The following is a 16,645-nucleotide window of genomic DNA, read 5'->3' on the forward strand; positions in this document are numbered from 1 at the left end:
TAATAAGGAAGGTGAGACCAAAGTTCCACTGAAAGAACAGTAACAGTGCTGCTAACCTACAGCACACTGAAATCAGGAAGGAGCAATGGGGTAGGGAGGGTTTGTGCTTTAGCATACAGGCTGTTTATAGAACTGTATCTTCCAAGTTTTATTTGCTGCTGTTGATGTAATAAAAGGAGTTAAGGCAGGCCTTTGTGTCTTTATTAAAATCATGATTTTCCTTCAGCATCCCTGTGGGAAAATCAACATTGCTGCTGTTCTGGATGTATGGTCTATTCAGAGATTGCTGCAAGTGCTGTTCTGTGGAGGGGAATCTTTGGAACATCTGTGCAGAATGTAACTCCGCAGCTGCAAAGTAGGCCCCATGATGTGCACATGTGTACACGCACATATATGCATGCTGGAGTGGGGACAGGTACCCAATAATGTCCTCCTGACCCCCAAACCAATCTACTAAATAGTATTATTTTAAATGTACAACTGTAGCCTTTTTCTGCTTTCCAAATAATAAAGAACAATTGAACAATTTGGGGGGACTGGGCAAGTTTTAATGAAATAGAAAATGAATTTCCTAGACCCGATTTGATCAGATGATTGCCCTGTTACCATTTTCTAGGCCTGTGTTTGCTGCCTACCTATCACACCTTCATGTGAAATTAACAGATTTATACTCCGAGGCAAAGCAGATAAAATTTGTGAAATTAGCCCTTAATCTTTTGTAGATTTTTTGATGGGTTATTTACATTGTGTAGATGTTGACTGTATTCAGTTGTTAAGAAAGCTGAGGGAACCACCAATCTTCCGCTCTCTGCTTTCATATATTACGAGGCCTGTATTAAATTCTATGATATGATTCTCTTGTTGCTTCAGAGTGCTCACCGACTGTGCTGTTTACAACCATTGCTTCGAGTTCCTCTCCTCTAATTTCATCCTGGATAGCCTCCAATCTGGCTTGTACTCTCTCTACTTCACTGAAACTGTTCTGTGCAAGGTCTCCAATGACCTTTTTACTGGATGAATTTCAAGGCCTCTACTCCTTCTTCATCCTCTTTTGACCTCTTGGCTTCTCCTGACTCTGTTGATTTATAGTACCTGCTCTCTCAAAATCTTGCCCTTCCTTGGATTTCATAACCTCACCCCCTTGACTTTGTCCACTTTTCCTTTCATCTGTGCAGGGTCCTACAAGGTCCTGTCCTCTGTGTCCCCTGCATGCACTCCCTCTATATCTCATCACTGGATCATCTTATCTGTTCAGTTGGCTTCAGCCACAGCCTTTGCACTAGTGAATCAAAATATATTTTTTCACTCCTCACCTGACTTCCCTTCAGTCCCCATGTCTCAACATGCCCCACTGATGTGTCCTTATGCATGTTTTAGGATTAATTTAGGCTTACTGTGGACAAACTGAGTACCTGAGCTTTCCTCCCAGATCATCTTCACTCCCCACATTCACCTGCGATGGAGAGAGAGAGTACCCTGTCACTCGTATCCATAACTTGTGAATCACCTTTGATTCCTCTTTTTTTTCTCTTGCGTTACATCTCCAGACTTTATTTAGAGCTTGTTCTTTCTTCCTCTGTAACGTTACAAAGGTCCGATAATTTAAGGCAGTTGGAAGGGTAGTTTTGTACCTTATAGACTAACTAAACTGGAGATACAAATACCATAAGTTTTTGTGAGCCCAAGTTCACTTCATCACATACTGTGAAAGGATGTGCACAGAGCAGTATGTAAAATAGAGAGAATGTTTTGAATATAAAAGGCAGGAAGGGAGGGAGAAAGAAGAAAGGGGTGAGAGGGGATGGGTGGCAGTGCTAGGAGAGGTTAACAAGCAAGAAATATACCCACAGGAACAAAGGGATCACAAAAACTAATCCAGGTTTATACCACATTTAACACACTTCAGTCTGTGGGTGATGTTCCATGATTTCCCTTTCAAATTGGATTTTAAAGTTTTGCTGCCAAAGAACAGTCACCCTAAGGTCAACAATGGATTGTCCAGGGAGGTTAAAGTGTTCTGCCACAGGCCTTTGTGTCTTTATGAAGCTGATGTCAGATCAGTGTTCATTCATTCTTACACATAAGGATTGCCCTATCTGTCTAGTGTAGACAGCAGGGGGGCACCATAAGCAGAGGAGCATATATGAAGTTGGTAGAGTTGAAGGTGAATGAACTGCAGATGTTACATTCCATGTTATTCAGTCCAGTGATGATGATGTCTTGATGAAAGAGCGCACACAAGCTGGCATCTGAGTTTGTTGCAAAGCCTGGTGCCTTGGTGAGAATAGGAGTTAGGTAGCCTGTTGCTTGAGAAATGCCATTTGAGGGGAGGCTGTCTGTAAGCCAGGACAGGTTTCCCCCTGTGGCTGTATTGAAACTGTCATTTTCTTTTTCTAGGAGGGGTTGGAAGTCATTAATAATGTGTCTAAGGTGTTCAAGCCAGGGCGACAACCAGAGAGACTTTGTTGATTTGAGTGGCTTCAGTTTTGGGATTATATTGTAATTGTAGGAATCCCTGCTCCAGATCTTTAAGGTGTGCATCCTAGTTAGCGTGATCAGAGCAGATAGGATTATAACATAGAGCTTGACTATAGATGATGGATCTAGTGGTGTGATTAGGATGGAAGTGGTGGTGTGAGGGTAGCTGCAGAGGTCAGTTGGTTTCCGATGCAGCGTGGCCACTGCAAACCTTCACTGTGGTGTCTAGGAAATTAATTTTCTAGGTGGAGTATTCCAGAGCTAGTTTGGTGAAGGGGTAGAAGTTGTTAAAGTCTTGGTGACATTACTCCATGTGTGCAAACAATGAAGATATCATCAATGCACCCTGGGTATCTCAGGGGGATGAGGGGGCAGCTGTGGAGGAAATGGACTTCAAGTTCTTTCATAAATATATTGACATTGGGGGGGGGCATACATGTGCTCTGCATGACAGTGTCATTTGTTTGTAGGTGTAGGGAGTCCCCAAATCTGAAATAGTTGTGTGTTAGGGCAAAAGCTGAGTATAATGGAAAAAGCAGTGTCCTTATTGGGGATTATGTTCTTTATGGCTTGTAATTTGTCTTTCTGGTGGATGTTGGTGTACAGAGAGGTGACATCGTGTTTGCTGGAAGCTTGTCAGTGGAGTCCAGTTTCTTTAAGAAATCAGTGGTGTCTTTCAAATAGTCAGATTCATGAAAAGGACTACATCAGTGGTAACAGCTGTTGGGGTATGTGGCTGCTTTAGCTGTCTTAGTAAATGTCGGACATTCATTGAGTTGCTCAGTTCTAGTCTTTATTGGTGTAATCCTAAAATGTGCCGAGTGAGCACTTGCAGCTTCCATTGGTCATCAACATTGGCAAGCAACTTGTGAACTGATCCTACAAATAAATGCTCTGTATGCATAGAACTCCTATGGAAGTCAGTAGAGAGAAGCGTTGACAGGATAAAGCCCTTAATCCTTACCCAGAAGACACTCGAGGAGCAGAGCATGTTCATTCTATGTTCAATTACATAGAAGTTAGTGAGATGCCGTGCTGAATCCTGCTCCCATTGAAACTGATGAGAGCTTGGCTTGAAACCTGAGGCATCTTGTAGATGAACAAGGGAAAAAATCATTATATTATACTTTTACTTCAAGTTTTAGGGACTCATCAGTATTGATGAATGACATGAAAAAAGTGTGAGTCCTTTGGGATAGCACCATGCATGTTTTTTGTCACAACCCCAAAGCACAACAGGGTTTGTTAGGTTGCCATGGTTTGGTTCAGATATCGGTCAAAACTAGTCTGACTGTCAAAAGAACCCTAGATTCTGAAATGAAATAATTTGTAACCCTAGGAAGGTTGGTGGTTTCAGCTGACTACTTTCTGAGTTTTCAAGTGCGTTCCAACTCTGAGGGGCATGAAACCATGTAAATTTAAATCCTTCCAAAATGCCTCTAGTGGTGACTCCTAGGTGACTAAGAAAAAACCCTGTGAAGGCTTCATAGCTCTTCTTTAAACAGCCAATCACTATATTAGTGTTTAAAAAGAAGTTTGACTGCCTTCGTGATAAGACGGTGGTGCCAACTTTCAGTGTTAGCCTTACAACCTTAAAATGTATTGGATTAAATACTGCAGTGACTGAAGGAGTTACTAAGAAAACAATGTCAGCAGTTGGAAAGGATCTGGTTTCTGGGCACTGAAGGAGCTGTGTGGGCAAAAAATTCTAGCTGGCTTTGGCGACAGAGGAGCTTCACAATTGGAGACAGCGTTGGGGACATGTTGAGTGCAGTAGGTAAAGCAAATTGAAACAAGAGGGGGAGCTCTTACTGCATCAGTCATCAAAGAAATGGCCCCTCCCTATGTTCACTGCAGCAAGCCACAGGGGATGCGTCCACACATGCAAGCACGCGCACTTGCAGCAGCTCAAATAGAAGTGGTGCAAATTTGAGCCAGGGCTTTTTGCCTTGGCACATGTGCTCAGACATGCACTTTGTTGTGGAGCAAATTGTGCCACTTGGGGCAAAATAACCCTGCCTGGCTCCTCCTGCATCTGCAGCCAGTGCATCTGTGCTATCCCCAGCAGTATAAGAAGCTGCCCTGTCCTGGCCCCAGCAGTACAAAAAGCTGTCTTGGCAAGCAGGTCAGGGCTACTCGCTCTCAGGAGCTTCTGGGGCCCAGCCACTTGGTACCTGGGGACACTGCCCCTTGTGCCAGCGGGGATGCTGCTGCAGCATCCCAAATCCATTTTTAAAAATACCTCAAAATCCATGTTTTTCCACAATTAAAACAAAAGATCTCTCCACCCCCCCACCCCCCCCTCCGAGAGAGTGATCAGTTGGGTAATACTTTATTGGTATATTTACAGTTTTAAGCAGTGTGGAAGCCTACCAGTGTCTCTATCATCATGATCAAATAAATTCTAAATACCTTTGTGTGTTGATGTATACTTTTGTTTTTCTTCGCACATGTTGGGTGTGTGATGGGGATGTGGTGTTTGCAGGAAGGGGGTGGGAAAGGGTGTGGGGGAAGGCGGGTGACTGTGTGTGTGGACGGGTGTGGGTTGGTGTGCGGGTAGGTGTGGGGTGATTGCTGGGGGCACTGTGGGTGTGGGGGACCTTGTGTGGGGGCTGCTTAGGAGGGGCGGGTCCCTGAGTGTCCTCTCAATTTTTCTTGAGAAATTTTCACTGAAATTTTACTGGGACAGAGCAACTGACTAGAGACGCATTTTATTTTTCATATATTTTTATAGCATAGTTTATTCAAATAATCTATTGACTCAGGCTTGTGTGGGGGGAGGGGTGTACGTGTGTGTGCACGTGCATTCATGTGTGTACAGAGTACATTTGGGTATTTTTTTTTAAGTAAAACTCATAGGAAGTCAGGTCCAATATAAGTCTTAAATAATATTATTTCATTAAGTGCTATCTAAAGTTTTGTAATTTGTTGCAAGTAAAATAAGGGGGGCCAAGAAATCAACTGTGATGGTAGATATATCATGTAGTCCTAGTATTAGTGTGTCCATAGAATTTTTTTCAATACTACTGTTTTGCAGTTGTTATTGCCAAGGACTCTTTAATAGACATTCAGTTTAAAAGCAAGAAATGTAAGAAAGGTATCTGCAAGGTGATAACATAAAGTTAATTCTTACATTGCTATTATTATTATTGACTGCTTTCTGATTGGCCAGTTAGATGTACAAAAATGTTTGGTTATGTCTATTTCTGAATAACCATTGTGAAGAAGAGCAGTCCAGGGGCACCATACTTTAAATACTGCCAGTCATATCTTGGGGGAGGCGAAATGCATTGCAGTTGCCTGTGAAGAGAAAATATAGCTAGCCATAAGGAAGCAAACACTTTTTTTCATTTGATAATATGGATTTTGGTATAGTCTTTGTTTAATTTTATTGAAGAAATTTAACAGAGAACAAAAAATACATCTCTCCAACAAGAAAGAATGATTAGGTGTACAGGATAGTTCTTCTGCAAATAACTGGGAGATCAGTGCATTAGCTCGTAGTTCCTGCATTACTAATCAAATCTATTTGGGAAAGAAACCTATAGCTCCCAAGTTTTGGGGGTTTTTTTTCCCCTCAAGAATAGGACAAAGTATATGATTGGACTGAGATTAAAATAACTGAAGGTAGCTACTTTTGATACAAATGGTTAAATGGCTGTTCTGTCTTTTGAAGAAATCTAAGCACTACCAGTGATTCTCAACAACAGTGCCACAGCACCGTGGGTGCCTTAAGATCTGTTAAAGGGTGCTGCAAGTTGCTACATAGTGTTAACACTGCTAAGTGTGCAAACATGCTTCACAGGATAAAACCAAAGATTTCAGCTAAGAATCCAAAGTGCTAGAAACATTCTGACCTGTTGTGATCTTTGTAGATTTTTTGCAACAGAGAAATTGCTCTATTTTTCCACAGTAAAAAAAAAAAAAGAATGAAAACTAAGAGCTGGCATTTTCCAAAGGGTGCCTTGAGTCTAGAAAGGTTGAGAACCACTGCGCTAACCTTAGAGGGTTTTTAGATAGCTGATACTCAGTGGACTAAATACATCTGCTTTAACACCACTGAACTCATCATGAAGAACTTACGCAATAAATAGGAAGAGATAGATGATGTCCATGTGGTCCTGCAGATAGATTACTACAATTATACTGGTCATACTCTGGTAGGAAACCCAGATCTAGGCCACCCTCCAGCAGTGAGGTGAGCAGGAGCAGTGTTAACTGCCTTCAGTGTCTGAGCCACTGTATTAGCTCAGAGAGCGGTGGGGATTAACGCAGCCATTGCTTGCCCTATCACTTCCAAAACAGGTCCTCAGGGGAGTTCTGTACCCTGGAATTCAAGGGAAGGATGAGTGATGACACCATTAACTTCTGCCGTTGTGTCAGTTCAGAGAGCCACAGGTATTAATACCACATACCCCGCCCCTGTATTCCTGGTTGACACGGCTCCATAGACCAGATCTGGTATGCAGATCCAGACACCCGTGGTTTAAGGTGATGATGCCAAGATTAAGAAAGTTATGTGTATGTTTAGTAGCTGTTCAATAGGCACCAATTTTTATGGCTTGTGTAGAGGTCATTGTCTCCAGTTTTTATCACAATCTTCTTGGAAAGGGAAGAGAGAAGCATAGGTGTTTAGAGAACTTAAACATGCACCTGAAAATGAAGAATGCTTATGCACATTTTTCCACTGAGTTTTGAGTAAATTTGTTGTTCTTGGTCTCCCCCAGATGGTACTAGACAGGAGGAAGTGGAAGGTGAACTTAGTGAAGAAGAACGCTGGTTTGGAAACTCTTCGGAGACCCCCTCAGAAGCATCATATGGAGAAGTCCAGGAAAACTTCAAGTTGTCTCTTGAGGAAAGAATTCAAGAGCAGTCCACTTCCCCAGATACTTCTTTGGGAAGTGCAACTCCTAGCAGCAACACGCTGGAACTGGGAGCTATTGAGAGTGAGGCTCTAAGAGACACGTTACAGAGTAAAGAGCACCTTTCCCCTGATGTGTCATCTTTGGGTGAAGATGAACCTCCTGGTCCAAATAAGCCATTGAGTAGTAGTAACCTGAGACGGCTGCTGGAGGCTGGTTCCCTCAAGCTGGACACTGCTGTTCCTGTCAATGGCAGGGTTGAGTCCCCTGTAAATCTTGGCTCAAATCTCTCCTTCTCTCCACCTACTCATCATGCCCAGCAACTAAGTGTTCTTGCCAGGAAGCTCGCTGAGAAGCAGGAACAAAGTGACCAATACACTGCAAGTAATCGGTTTATATGGAATCAAGGTAAGTGGTTGCCAAACTCAACCACTACCTGTGGTTTGTCCCCAGATTCAGCTATCCTGAAACTGAAAGCTGCAGCCAATGCAGTTCTTCAGGACAAATCACTTTCGAGGACTGAAGACACTGTAAGATTTGAATCCTTTTCCTCGCCTTTTAGTTCTCAGTCTGCCAGCTCCACCTTAGCAGCTTTATCAAAAAAAGTTAGTGAAAGAAACATGACTCCTGGTCAGGACCACCCACCTCCAGCCAGTTCTTTCCTTTCCCTTGCTTCCATGACTTCCTCAGCTGCCCTGCTCAAGGAGGTTGCTGCAAGGGCTGCAGGCACTCTTTTGGCTGAGAAGAAAAAGTCATTGGTTTCTGAGGATCCCCTGCAGCTTTCAGAGATGAAGCAAGAGAAAGCAACTCCACCGCAGTCTTTGGAATTATTGTTACTTCCAGTCCCTAAGGGAAGAGCTTCTAAGCCCACGAACACAGGTATGGACTATTTCAGTCACTGAGTAAGGCACATTTGTTTTGCTGTAGATTCGTATAATGTCTCTCCCATAGGTCTGCTTGGCATTGTTTCTACCTATTATGAAAAATAAAAGTGAAATACTCTAAGTAAACAAAAGGATACTTCTAAAAGTATCATTTAAAGACCAAACCTTCACAAGTGTTTCCATATTTGAAAGATAATGAGTGTACAGTTCAATACCTTTTTTTTTTATTCCATACAAATGCATTTTTTTCCCTCACCAAGTTCAGAATAGGTCCATACAAGAAATATTTAATGGGGAAGATCAAAGAATCCCTGTCAGGGAGCTCATGGTATCAGTGAACATGTACAAAACCAGTGCTTTTGAAATATTGGACAAGGGAGAATTTTCCCTCCTGCTGTCTCTGTCACAAATGGACTTTTGTATAATCGCTTACTACCTGTCCTAATTTACCAGAGTATATTATTATGTTGCCACTTTTCATTAAAATTTTCTGCGGAAGCACGAACAAATCTCACATGTTCGTTCTTTCACAATCCTTTGTCATAAAAAATAGAAAAAAATGAACTGCATTTTTCTAATTCTGCTCAAAAAAACCTGCTTTATACTTCCACCTCCCCCCTGCCAGTCCTGACTTTCAGTCTTCTGGGATGTAGACCTAGAGGAAACAAGGAGAAACAATACTGCTAACAAAATGTTCACTAGGAGTCAGTAAATAATATAGGAGATTACATTATTTCAGTGAGCAAAATATGTAATATTTCATATAGACTATCAGTTCTTTTAAAAATTGCATGCATCACATGTTTCTATTTCCATGGAAATACCTACAGAGCTCAGGCACCATGATCTTGCCACAAATTCTATTCTGGTGAAGAGGATGAGGAAGCTTTACTAAAATACTTTCACAACATATATAGCTTGAGTTAGTAAGCTAGGACCTGCTTACACTGAAATGTTTTACTGCTTATACCGAGATATTTATATTGGTGTTGTTAAGTCGGTATAAAACTATGCATAAGCCCTGGCAAGGATGTTATGAGATACAGTTTGTGACTGGCATAGCCATGTCAACAAAAGCTCCTGGTGTGGACAAGTTATGTTGGCAAAACTGCTTCTTTTACTTGAAGGAGGGGAGAACAAACTTATATAAGCATAAGAACAGGTTGTGCCAGTGCAAGCTGTGTCTATTGTGAGTGCTTTGCCAACACAGTATACTAGAGTAGCAAAGTGCCCCTGGCACAAGACCTGGCCTGAGAGGCTTTTGGGGTTTTAAGTTACTAACTTTCCAAAGTGACAAACTAAACCAAAAATGGCTCTCTTGCACCAGAATAAGAAAGTCCACATGAACTTAAACAACATTAACTAAACTGGATTGATTCATACATTAGTTTAAATTTAATATAGTATAACTTTCGTGTGTATAAAAGGCCCTAAAGAGGACAGCAAGAAGGCAGCAGCATAATTGAGGGGGGCGACTGGGATAGCAGCCCTGGGTGCTGCTGTTAGGAGAATACAAAAATAACAGCTGCTGCAGAGGTATCTGGACACGCCACCACTATTGGTGCTGCAGCAGCCAGTGCTTCCCCATGTGCAGCCCCTGCACAGAGCATGAAGCTGCCCTGCTATGCCTGTGCAAGGAGTCGGTTACATTAATAGATTACAGTATTTAATGCAGCTTACCATTCCAAAAATTTTCAGCATTGTATGCTTATTACTGTGTATGCAAAAAGTGGTTGCATTATTTGTTACTCTGACAGTGAAGAGTAGTGCAGAAAAGGCTTTTATTCCTGTAAAATCCAGGTTCCATATGTTTGGCTAACAAATTATGAATTGTAGACTCTGGCTGTGCAGCCTGGGCAAGAGGAATGCAGTTAAGTACATATGTGGTACTGGCAATTTGTGAACTGGCTCTGATACAGTGAATTTTCTAGCAGCTATACTCTTGGCTTAAGGCACAGGCTTGCAGTGCTGCGAAAAGATGGCAATGGGGGCATATTGCCTCAGGTCCTTAGTAACCATGAAATAATTGTTTCCATTTGCTTTTTATAATTTCAGATGTATATGCATATAAAGATGTGTGTGTCTTAAAAAAAGGATCCGAGGGTCCGGGGAAGGGTGTTTCCTCTCAGTTTATATGCACACAACTTCAGTTAGCATCCAAGCAAACTTTACCATGAAAGATGAAAAACAGTTGTGCCTTTGTATACAGGCCCCTTTCCGATACATTCATTAATTTTCAGCTTGCAAAGAAATGAAAATAAAAGACCAAGAAAAGCATTTAGATGGACTGTTTAGGTGCTCAGTTGATTTGGTGTTCCATAATCAATCTCTCTGTAAATGTACAGTGTGCAGAAAGAGGTCACTGTTGTGTGATTTTTTGAGCAGTGGACATGGTGGTACTGTACTCCTCTAAAAGCTGAATTGGGTAACTGAGCATGAGCATGTATATTTACTATGAAAGTAAATGTCACACACTCCTTTGAATCTTTTTGCAACCATGGTTTATGATGCTAAAGCACAATATAATACTTAATTTTATAAACAGTTGTCTGTGGTTGCTGCTCTTGAAGACTAGGTTCTTGGGCTGCCAATAAGATAGACAGTTGTTCTCTGAAGGCTTAGACTGGCAAATATCCCCATGTGTTTTCTTGTATATTCCCAGTTTGCTTCCAGTTGTTATAAGACATTTCTTTCAGCCACTTCTGGAATTTAATTTTGCCATCAGTGACAGCCAGTGGTCGGTGAGATCTATCACATACTGATGAGTAAAGAAGCTGCTAGAATCTGTTCCACTTATTAGATGCCTAAGTGTGGTCCTGTTCCTTCCACCCCGCTGTGGACCTTGATAACCATTAAATAGTCGTTTCTATTTGCTGAAAAACTGCTAACAGAAAAGATGACATGGTCCTTTCTCCCACATGGCTGCTTTTTTCTGACTTTGTCCTAAGGCTAAGGTGAAAGTACATTACAAAAAAGTAGTGGCATCAATGGTTTTTCAGAGATCCAAGCAGGGTGAAATAGGATTGCAGCTAGGCACCTAACAGGTAGAATAGATTCTGGGTTGTGGAGCCCACACAAGCATTCTTGCAAAAAAAAAAAAAGAGTTAGGGCTCTTTAAGAGCTCATCTGCCAAAATCTGAGTATATAAACTTTTTCAGTAAGTAAAGTAATGGATAAATGAGCAATTTACAGAGGAAGGCAGGGAATTACTGTGGAGAAACTGGTGCCAAATAGCTGTTCATGGGCCTGCTCTTACCCTCTGATAAGTGAAAGCTTAATTGTGGCAACTTAACCCTGTTTCACTGAGGACTAAGCTGCCCTTGTTTAGCTTTTACTTATCATGAGGTCAAAGCAGGCCCGTGGATACTTACTGCAGAGTAGCTGATGCACAGTAATTCCCCTCTCCTCTTAACTCTCTATAATTTGTTTGTTTGAATATACCCAGGCTGCAATCTTGCCCGATCTCTCACGCTAACTTTGGTCAGGCCTGACAATTACATGAATGGGATATGACTGATAAAAGCGCAAGCTGGTGCAGAAGAGAAGTAAGTGGCATCCCCAAAAATCACTGTGTTGGCAGGGTGTAACGAGACATCTGAAGGCTGGTGGTGCTGCCTTTCAGATGAAATGTGAAATGGAGTGCTAGGAGTGTTTGATTCAAGTCTGTTTCTGGAAGAATACTGATGTCTGTCCTTACTTCCTCACTGCATTCTGAGTCATAACGTCTTGCCTACAGTTCTTCCAACATCCTGCCCAAAGTTTCATGTAGATACGCAGAGTCTAATTTCTCTTCAGTTGTGTACTGCTGTTGAACTCATTGGAGTTGTTCCTAACTTTTACTTAAGTGCAGAATAGAGTTCAGTATAAATTGGAGGAGACGCAGGCCCCATATTCTTTGTTTCTTGTGCCAAGTCATTATGTAACGTTAGAGAGGGCTCTCATGTTCCATTTCAGAGATGACTGCATTCTTGTCATCACCAGGGATCCTGGTTTTCTCTGGTAAAAAAAAAAAAAGGTATCCCCAATTTTTGGATTAAAAAGAGTAACCCAAAATCCACATTTTTCCATGATTAAAATGAAAGCCCACTAAAATATATATATATATTAGAGGCAAACCAGTTTCTGCACGCCAGTTTCTACAGCTAGTGGCACAAGAGAATGTGGTGTGATTCAGACTTCCCACTTGAATGGCCAGGTACCATTTACAGGTAGGCCAGCTGGGGCTGGCCCAGCCTAGAGCAAGGCGCAAACTCAGGGCTGTAGAGTTGACATATAACCACTCTGCTCTTGAGCCCCTTCAGGACTTAGGTAACTGAGCAGGGATCCTGGTTTTGTCTGATTTAAAAAAAAAAAAAAATCCCCAATTTTGGATTAAAAATGTAACCCAAAATTCATATTTTTCCATGATTAAAATGGAACATCGCTATAGACATAGATATACACACGCACATAAAAAACGTAACAAAAATCCATATTTTTCCATGTTTAAAATGGAACACCACTGAAAATCGGGGATTATTTATATATCTCGATATAGATCTATATTTGTATATAGATCTCTCTGTCTCTCTCATATATATATAATCCCCAATTTTACATAGATTTTATATATCTATGTTGATATCTATCTAGATATATAGATATAGGTATCTGGATATAGATACATCTATCTATATCTATATATCTGTAAACAGATATAGATATAGTGGTGTTCCATTTTAATAATGGAAAAATATGGGTTTTGGGTTACGTTTTTTAATCCAAAATTTGGAGATTTTTATTTTTTTTTTAATCAGAGAAAACCAGGATCCCTGCTCAGTTACTTAAATCCCAAAGGGGCTCAAGGGCAGAGTGGTTATATGTCAACTCTACAGCCCTGAGTTTGTGTCATGCTCTAAGCTGGGCCACCCCCAGTTGGCCTACCTGTAAATGGTACCTGGCCATTCAGGCGGGAAGTCTGAACCACACCACATTCTCTTGTGCCATTGGCTACAAAAACTGGTGTGCAGAAACTGGTGTGCCTCTAGGCTCAGATGGGCTTCTGACTCCTTTTTTTAATCATAAGTCCTGTATAATAGGATTTGCCATTATCAGTACAGTTGCAATTGGATTTTTTTGCCTACAATGACATGCTTAACTGCTGTTTTTATCAATGTATGTATTGTTAAAAGGGTAGAAAATAGATGATAAAAAAATAGAACATTTTCTGGATTCCTATGGATAGTCAGTGGCTGACAAAAAGAGGATGATAGAGGGAAAAGAATTGATGGATAAAATGCTATGACTGTATATTCCTATAGTTTGCCGTTTACCTTTTATGAAGAAATAAGTAAAGACATTAAAGAAGTGAAACACTAGCAATTCTTGCATTGGTTTCTGCTGACTCTGCAGAGATGCAATGAGGGAGCAATTTGATAATATATTTAGTGTGATAGAAAACATCACGAGAAGAATTTCAGAACCTGCAAAACACATGCATTGAAAACATACTTTAAGGCTTGTTGGTTAGGCCAGTAAGGACCATCTAATCAGATGAATTATATTTTTGTCTCCTACCTGGGTATAGGAATGATACTGCAGGACTTTACACCATCTTTCTGGAGGTTTTGTCATTTGGTTCCCAATCGCATGAGGAGTTGACATATGCTTAATTCTTGCAGGTAGAAAATAGCTACTAGTAATGAGCTGAAATATGCTGTAAGTAATTTCCAATAGCAGGATAAACAGTACTGACTTCGGGATATTCAAAAACAATCAATTTCCATTTCAGCCCTCAAAAATTACTTCTAGTTCCATGATAGCACTACAGATTTTCTCATAATGGGCAGAGGCATTTGTAGTGAGATGTCAGATACTTTGCTTCTGACTTGATACAGTTAACTATCTCTTTTCCCCTTAGCCTGGTTGTTACTCTGTACTTAGAAGATAAACTATATTTGCTGACAAATACAAAAATCTTCTTCTTCGCCTTGGTTGCATTTCCTCCTATTTTGGGCAGTGCTGTGCAAAACAGGCCAAATGTCTAAGAGGGCAGTAGATTTAATGTGCTAGCAACAAGAGGAATAGAAAAGAAGAAGAGAAAACCCATGACCTTAAGACCTCCTGATGGCTGAAATGGCAGCGGCATCTGCTAAAGCCATAACTAAACAAGTTCAACAGCAGGGACTCTGAAGTTGCTCACTACTGGAATTGAATATCATTAATGGCACCAGCATGGTTTTCAGCTAAGAGCTATGAATTATTCTATATTTAATATTTTTTCATTTATCCATCAAATGCAGGGCTGTGTGAATTTTGAATTTGTAAGCCAAGAGTTACGCATGTATGCCCACATTCAGTTGGCAGTGGATAGGAAGTTTTGACCTTAGAATGATATTTATGAGAAAAGTCCATCTTGGTTCAACCAGATAATATGAAGCGTTGTAGCCAAATAAGACAGAATAGCATCTCCTACTGGGTATCCAAAAGCTATTTAAGACTTCAGCTTTATAAACAAATCTGACTTTCAAGGATGAGCTTAGGTAAATGGGGATGTGTCAGGAGAATAACTGAAATATGTTGATGAGCATTATTTTTTAACCATTGCTGTCTCTTTGCAGATGAGATACTTAAATTTAAAAATGGTATGTGGGTATGTTTACAAGAAGAAAGTATTCTACTCTAGGCTATAAAAGTTCTTCTCTTTTTTTCTCTCCCCTTCTGCTAAGCTTCAGAAGAAGAAGGAGGAAAACCTTTCCAGTGTCCAATCTGTGGCTTGGTTATAAAGAGGAAGAGTTACTGGAAACGACATATGGTGATTCACACAGGTTTAAAGAGTCACCAGTGCCCACTCTGTCCCTTTCGCTGTGCACGCAAGGACAATCTCAAATCACACATGAAGGTAAGGGATCTGTTCACTGACAAGGAAGAGACTGTGTCAGCAACTAAATAAATAGGAAAAAGAATGTCTCTGATTAAAAGTAATATTTAAAGGCGGGGGGAGGGATATTATTTTCTTACCTGTGCTACTAAACTACCTTGTGATTAAAAATGAAAGCATAAAATGTGAAATATTAAATTTAGATTTTAAAAATGCCTTCTGCAATTTTATACGGTTTGGACAGTGAAAGTAGACTCCGTTTTACTTTTTGCCTGCCGTGGTTGAGCACGTGGTAAAGTTAGGGTTGCAGGCACTTCAATGAAATATTTAAAACCCCCAAAATTATTGTTTTAACACCAAATGTTTTAAAAAATATTTCTATTAACTTTGGAGAGGGGTGTGTGTGAAAAAGTGTTATTTCTTTCTTTTTTTTTTTGATACAATACTCACTATTTGAGGCCTGTACTACCTGAAGTAAATTTTATGTATATGTTAAACTGGCAAAAGCAAACAATTTTAAATAGTATCTCCAGTAAGTTTAATAGAATTTAGGGTGATAAATATCACTTTCCAGATAGCAGGGGTAGCCAACCTCTGGCACAAGGGATGGCATGGGCAGCCACTGGCAGATCAATGAGGGGGCAAGCGGCACAGCAGAAGATAGGTAGAGAGCAAAAGACTGAGCATGAGATCCAGCAGGAAGCACAGAGTAGAAAGCAGAGCAGCAGATCAGGAAGAGGAAGGGGATTGGAGTGGCACTTGGGGAGGGTGTGGAGCTAATTTTTGGCACCCCTGCCAAGAAAGGTGGCCCCTGTTGCTATAAAGGATGTGTCTGTAGTCATTGACTTCAGTTGAGTCATTGTGGTTTACATTTCACATAGGCAAGGCTAGCTGAACCCATCCCTGACCGTTCTGAGTTTACTCCATCATGTCTCAAGTGTCATAGATTTCATAGACATTAGGGCTAGAAGGGACCTTGGAAGATCATTGAGTCCAGCCCCCCGCCCAAAGGGCAGGAAGTCAGCTGGGGTCATAGGATCCCAGCAAGATATGCATCCAATTTTCTCTTGAAGGTGTTCAGTGTAGGTGCTTGAACCACCTCTGATGGCAGGCTATTCCAGACCTTGGGGGATCAGACAGTAAAGAAATTCTTCCTTATGTCCAGCCTGAAACGGTCTTGCAGTAGTTTATAACTGTTTGACCTCGTCATCCCTTGGGGGGAGCTCTGGTGAATAAACGTTCCCCCAGATACTGATGGTCACCCCTGATAAACTTATAGGTGGCCATCAGATCACCCCTGAGCCTGAGCTTTTCCAGGCTAAAGAGCCCCAGGGCTCTCAGCCTGTCATCGTAGGGTCTGCTTCCCTGACCTCTGATCATGCGCGTGGCTCTTCTCTGGACTCTCTCAAGCTGCTCCACATCCTTTTTGAATTGTGGGGCCCAAAACTGGACACTACTCCAGCTGCGGCCTCACCAAGGCTGAGTACAAGGGGAGAATGATGTCCCAGGATTTGCTTGAGAAACATCTATGGATGCAAGCCAGCGTTTTGGTCGCTTTACTA

General features: G+C 41.2%; 1 protein-coding gene across 1 annotated transcript in view; it reads left to right on the forward strand.

Moving 5' to 3' along the window:
* ZNF827 (zinc finger protein 827) overlaps positions 1-16,645 on the forward strand; it is a 165,888-nt gene that overhangs the window by 23,024 nt on the left and 126,219 nt on the right. Inside the window, exons 3-4 of the mRNA XM_025204324.1 lie at positions 7,206-8,219; positions 14,932-15,104. Coding sequence (XP_025060109.1) covers positions 7,206-8,219; positions 14,932-15,104 — 1,187 coding nt within the window. The remainder of the gene's footprint in view (positions 1-7,205; positions 8,220-14,931; positions 15,105-16,645) is intronic.

The sequence above is a fragment of the Alligator sinensis genome, unplaced genomic scaffold, assembly GCF_000455745.1.
Source record: "Alligator sinensis unplaced genomic scaffold, ASM45574v1 scaffold169_2, whole genome shotgun sequence".
Lineage (NCBI taxonomy): Eukaryota > Metazoa > Chordata > Crocodylia > Alligatoridae > Alligator > Alligator sinensis.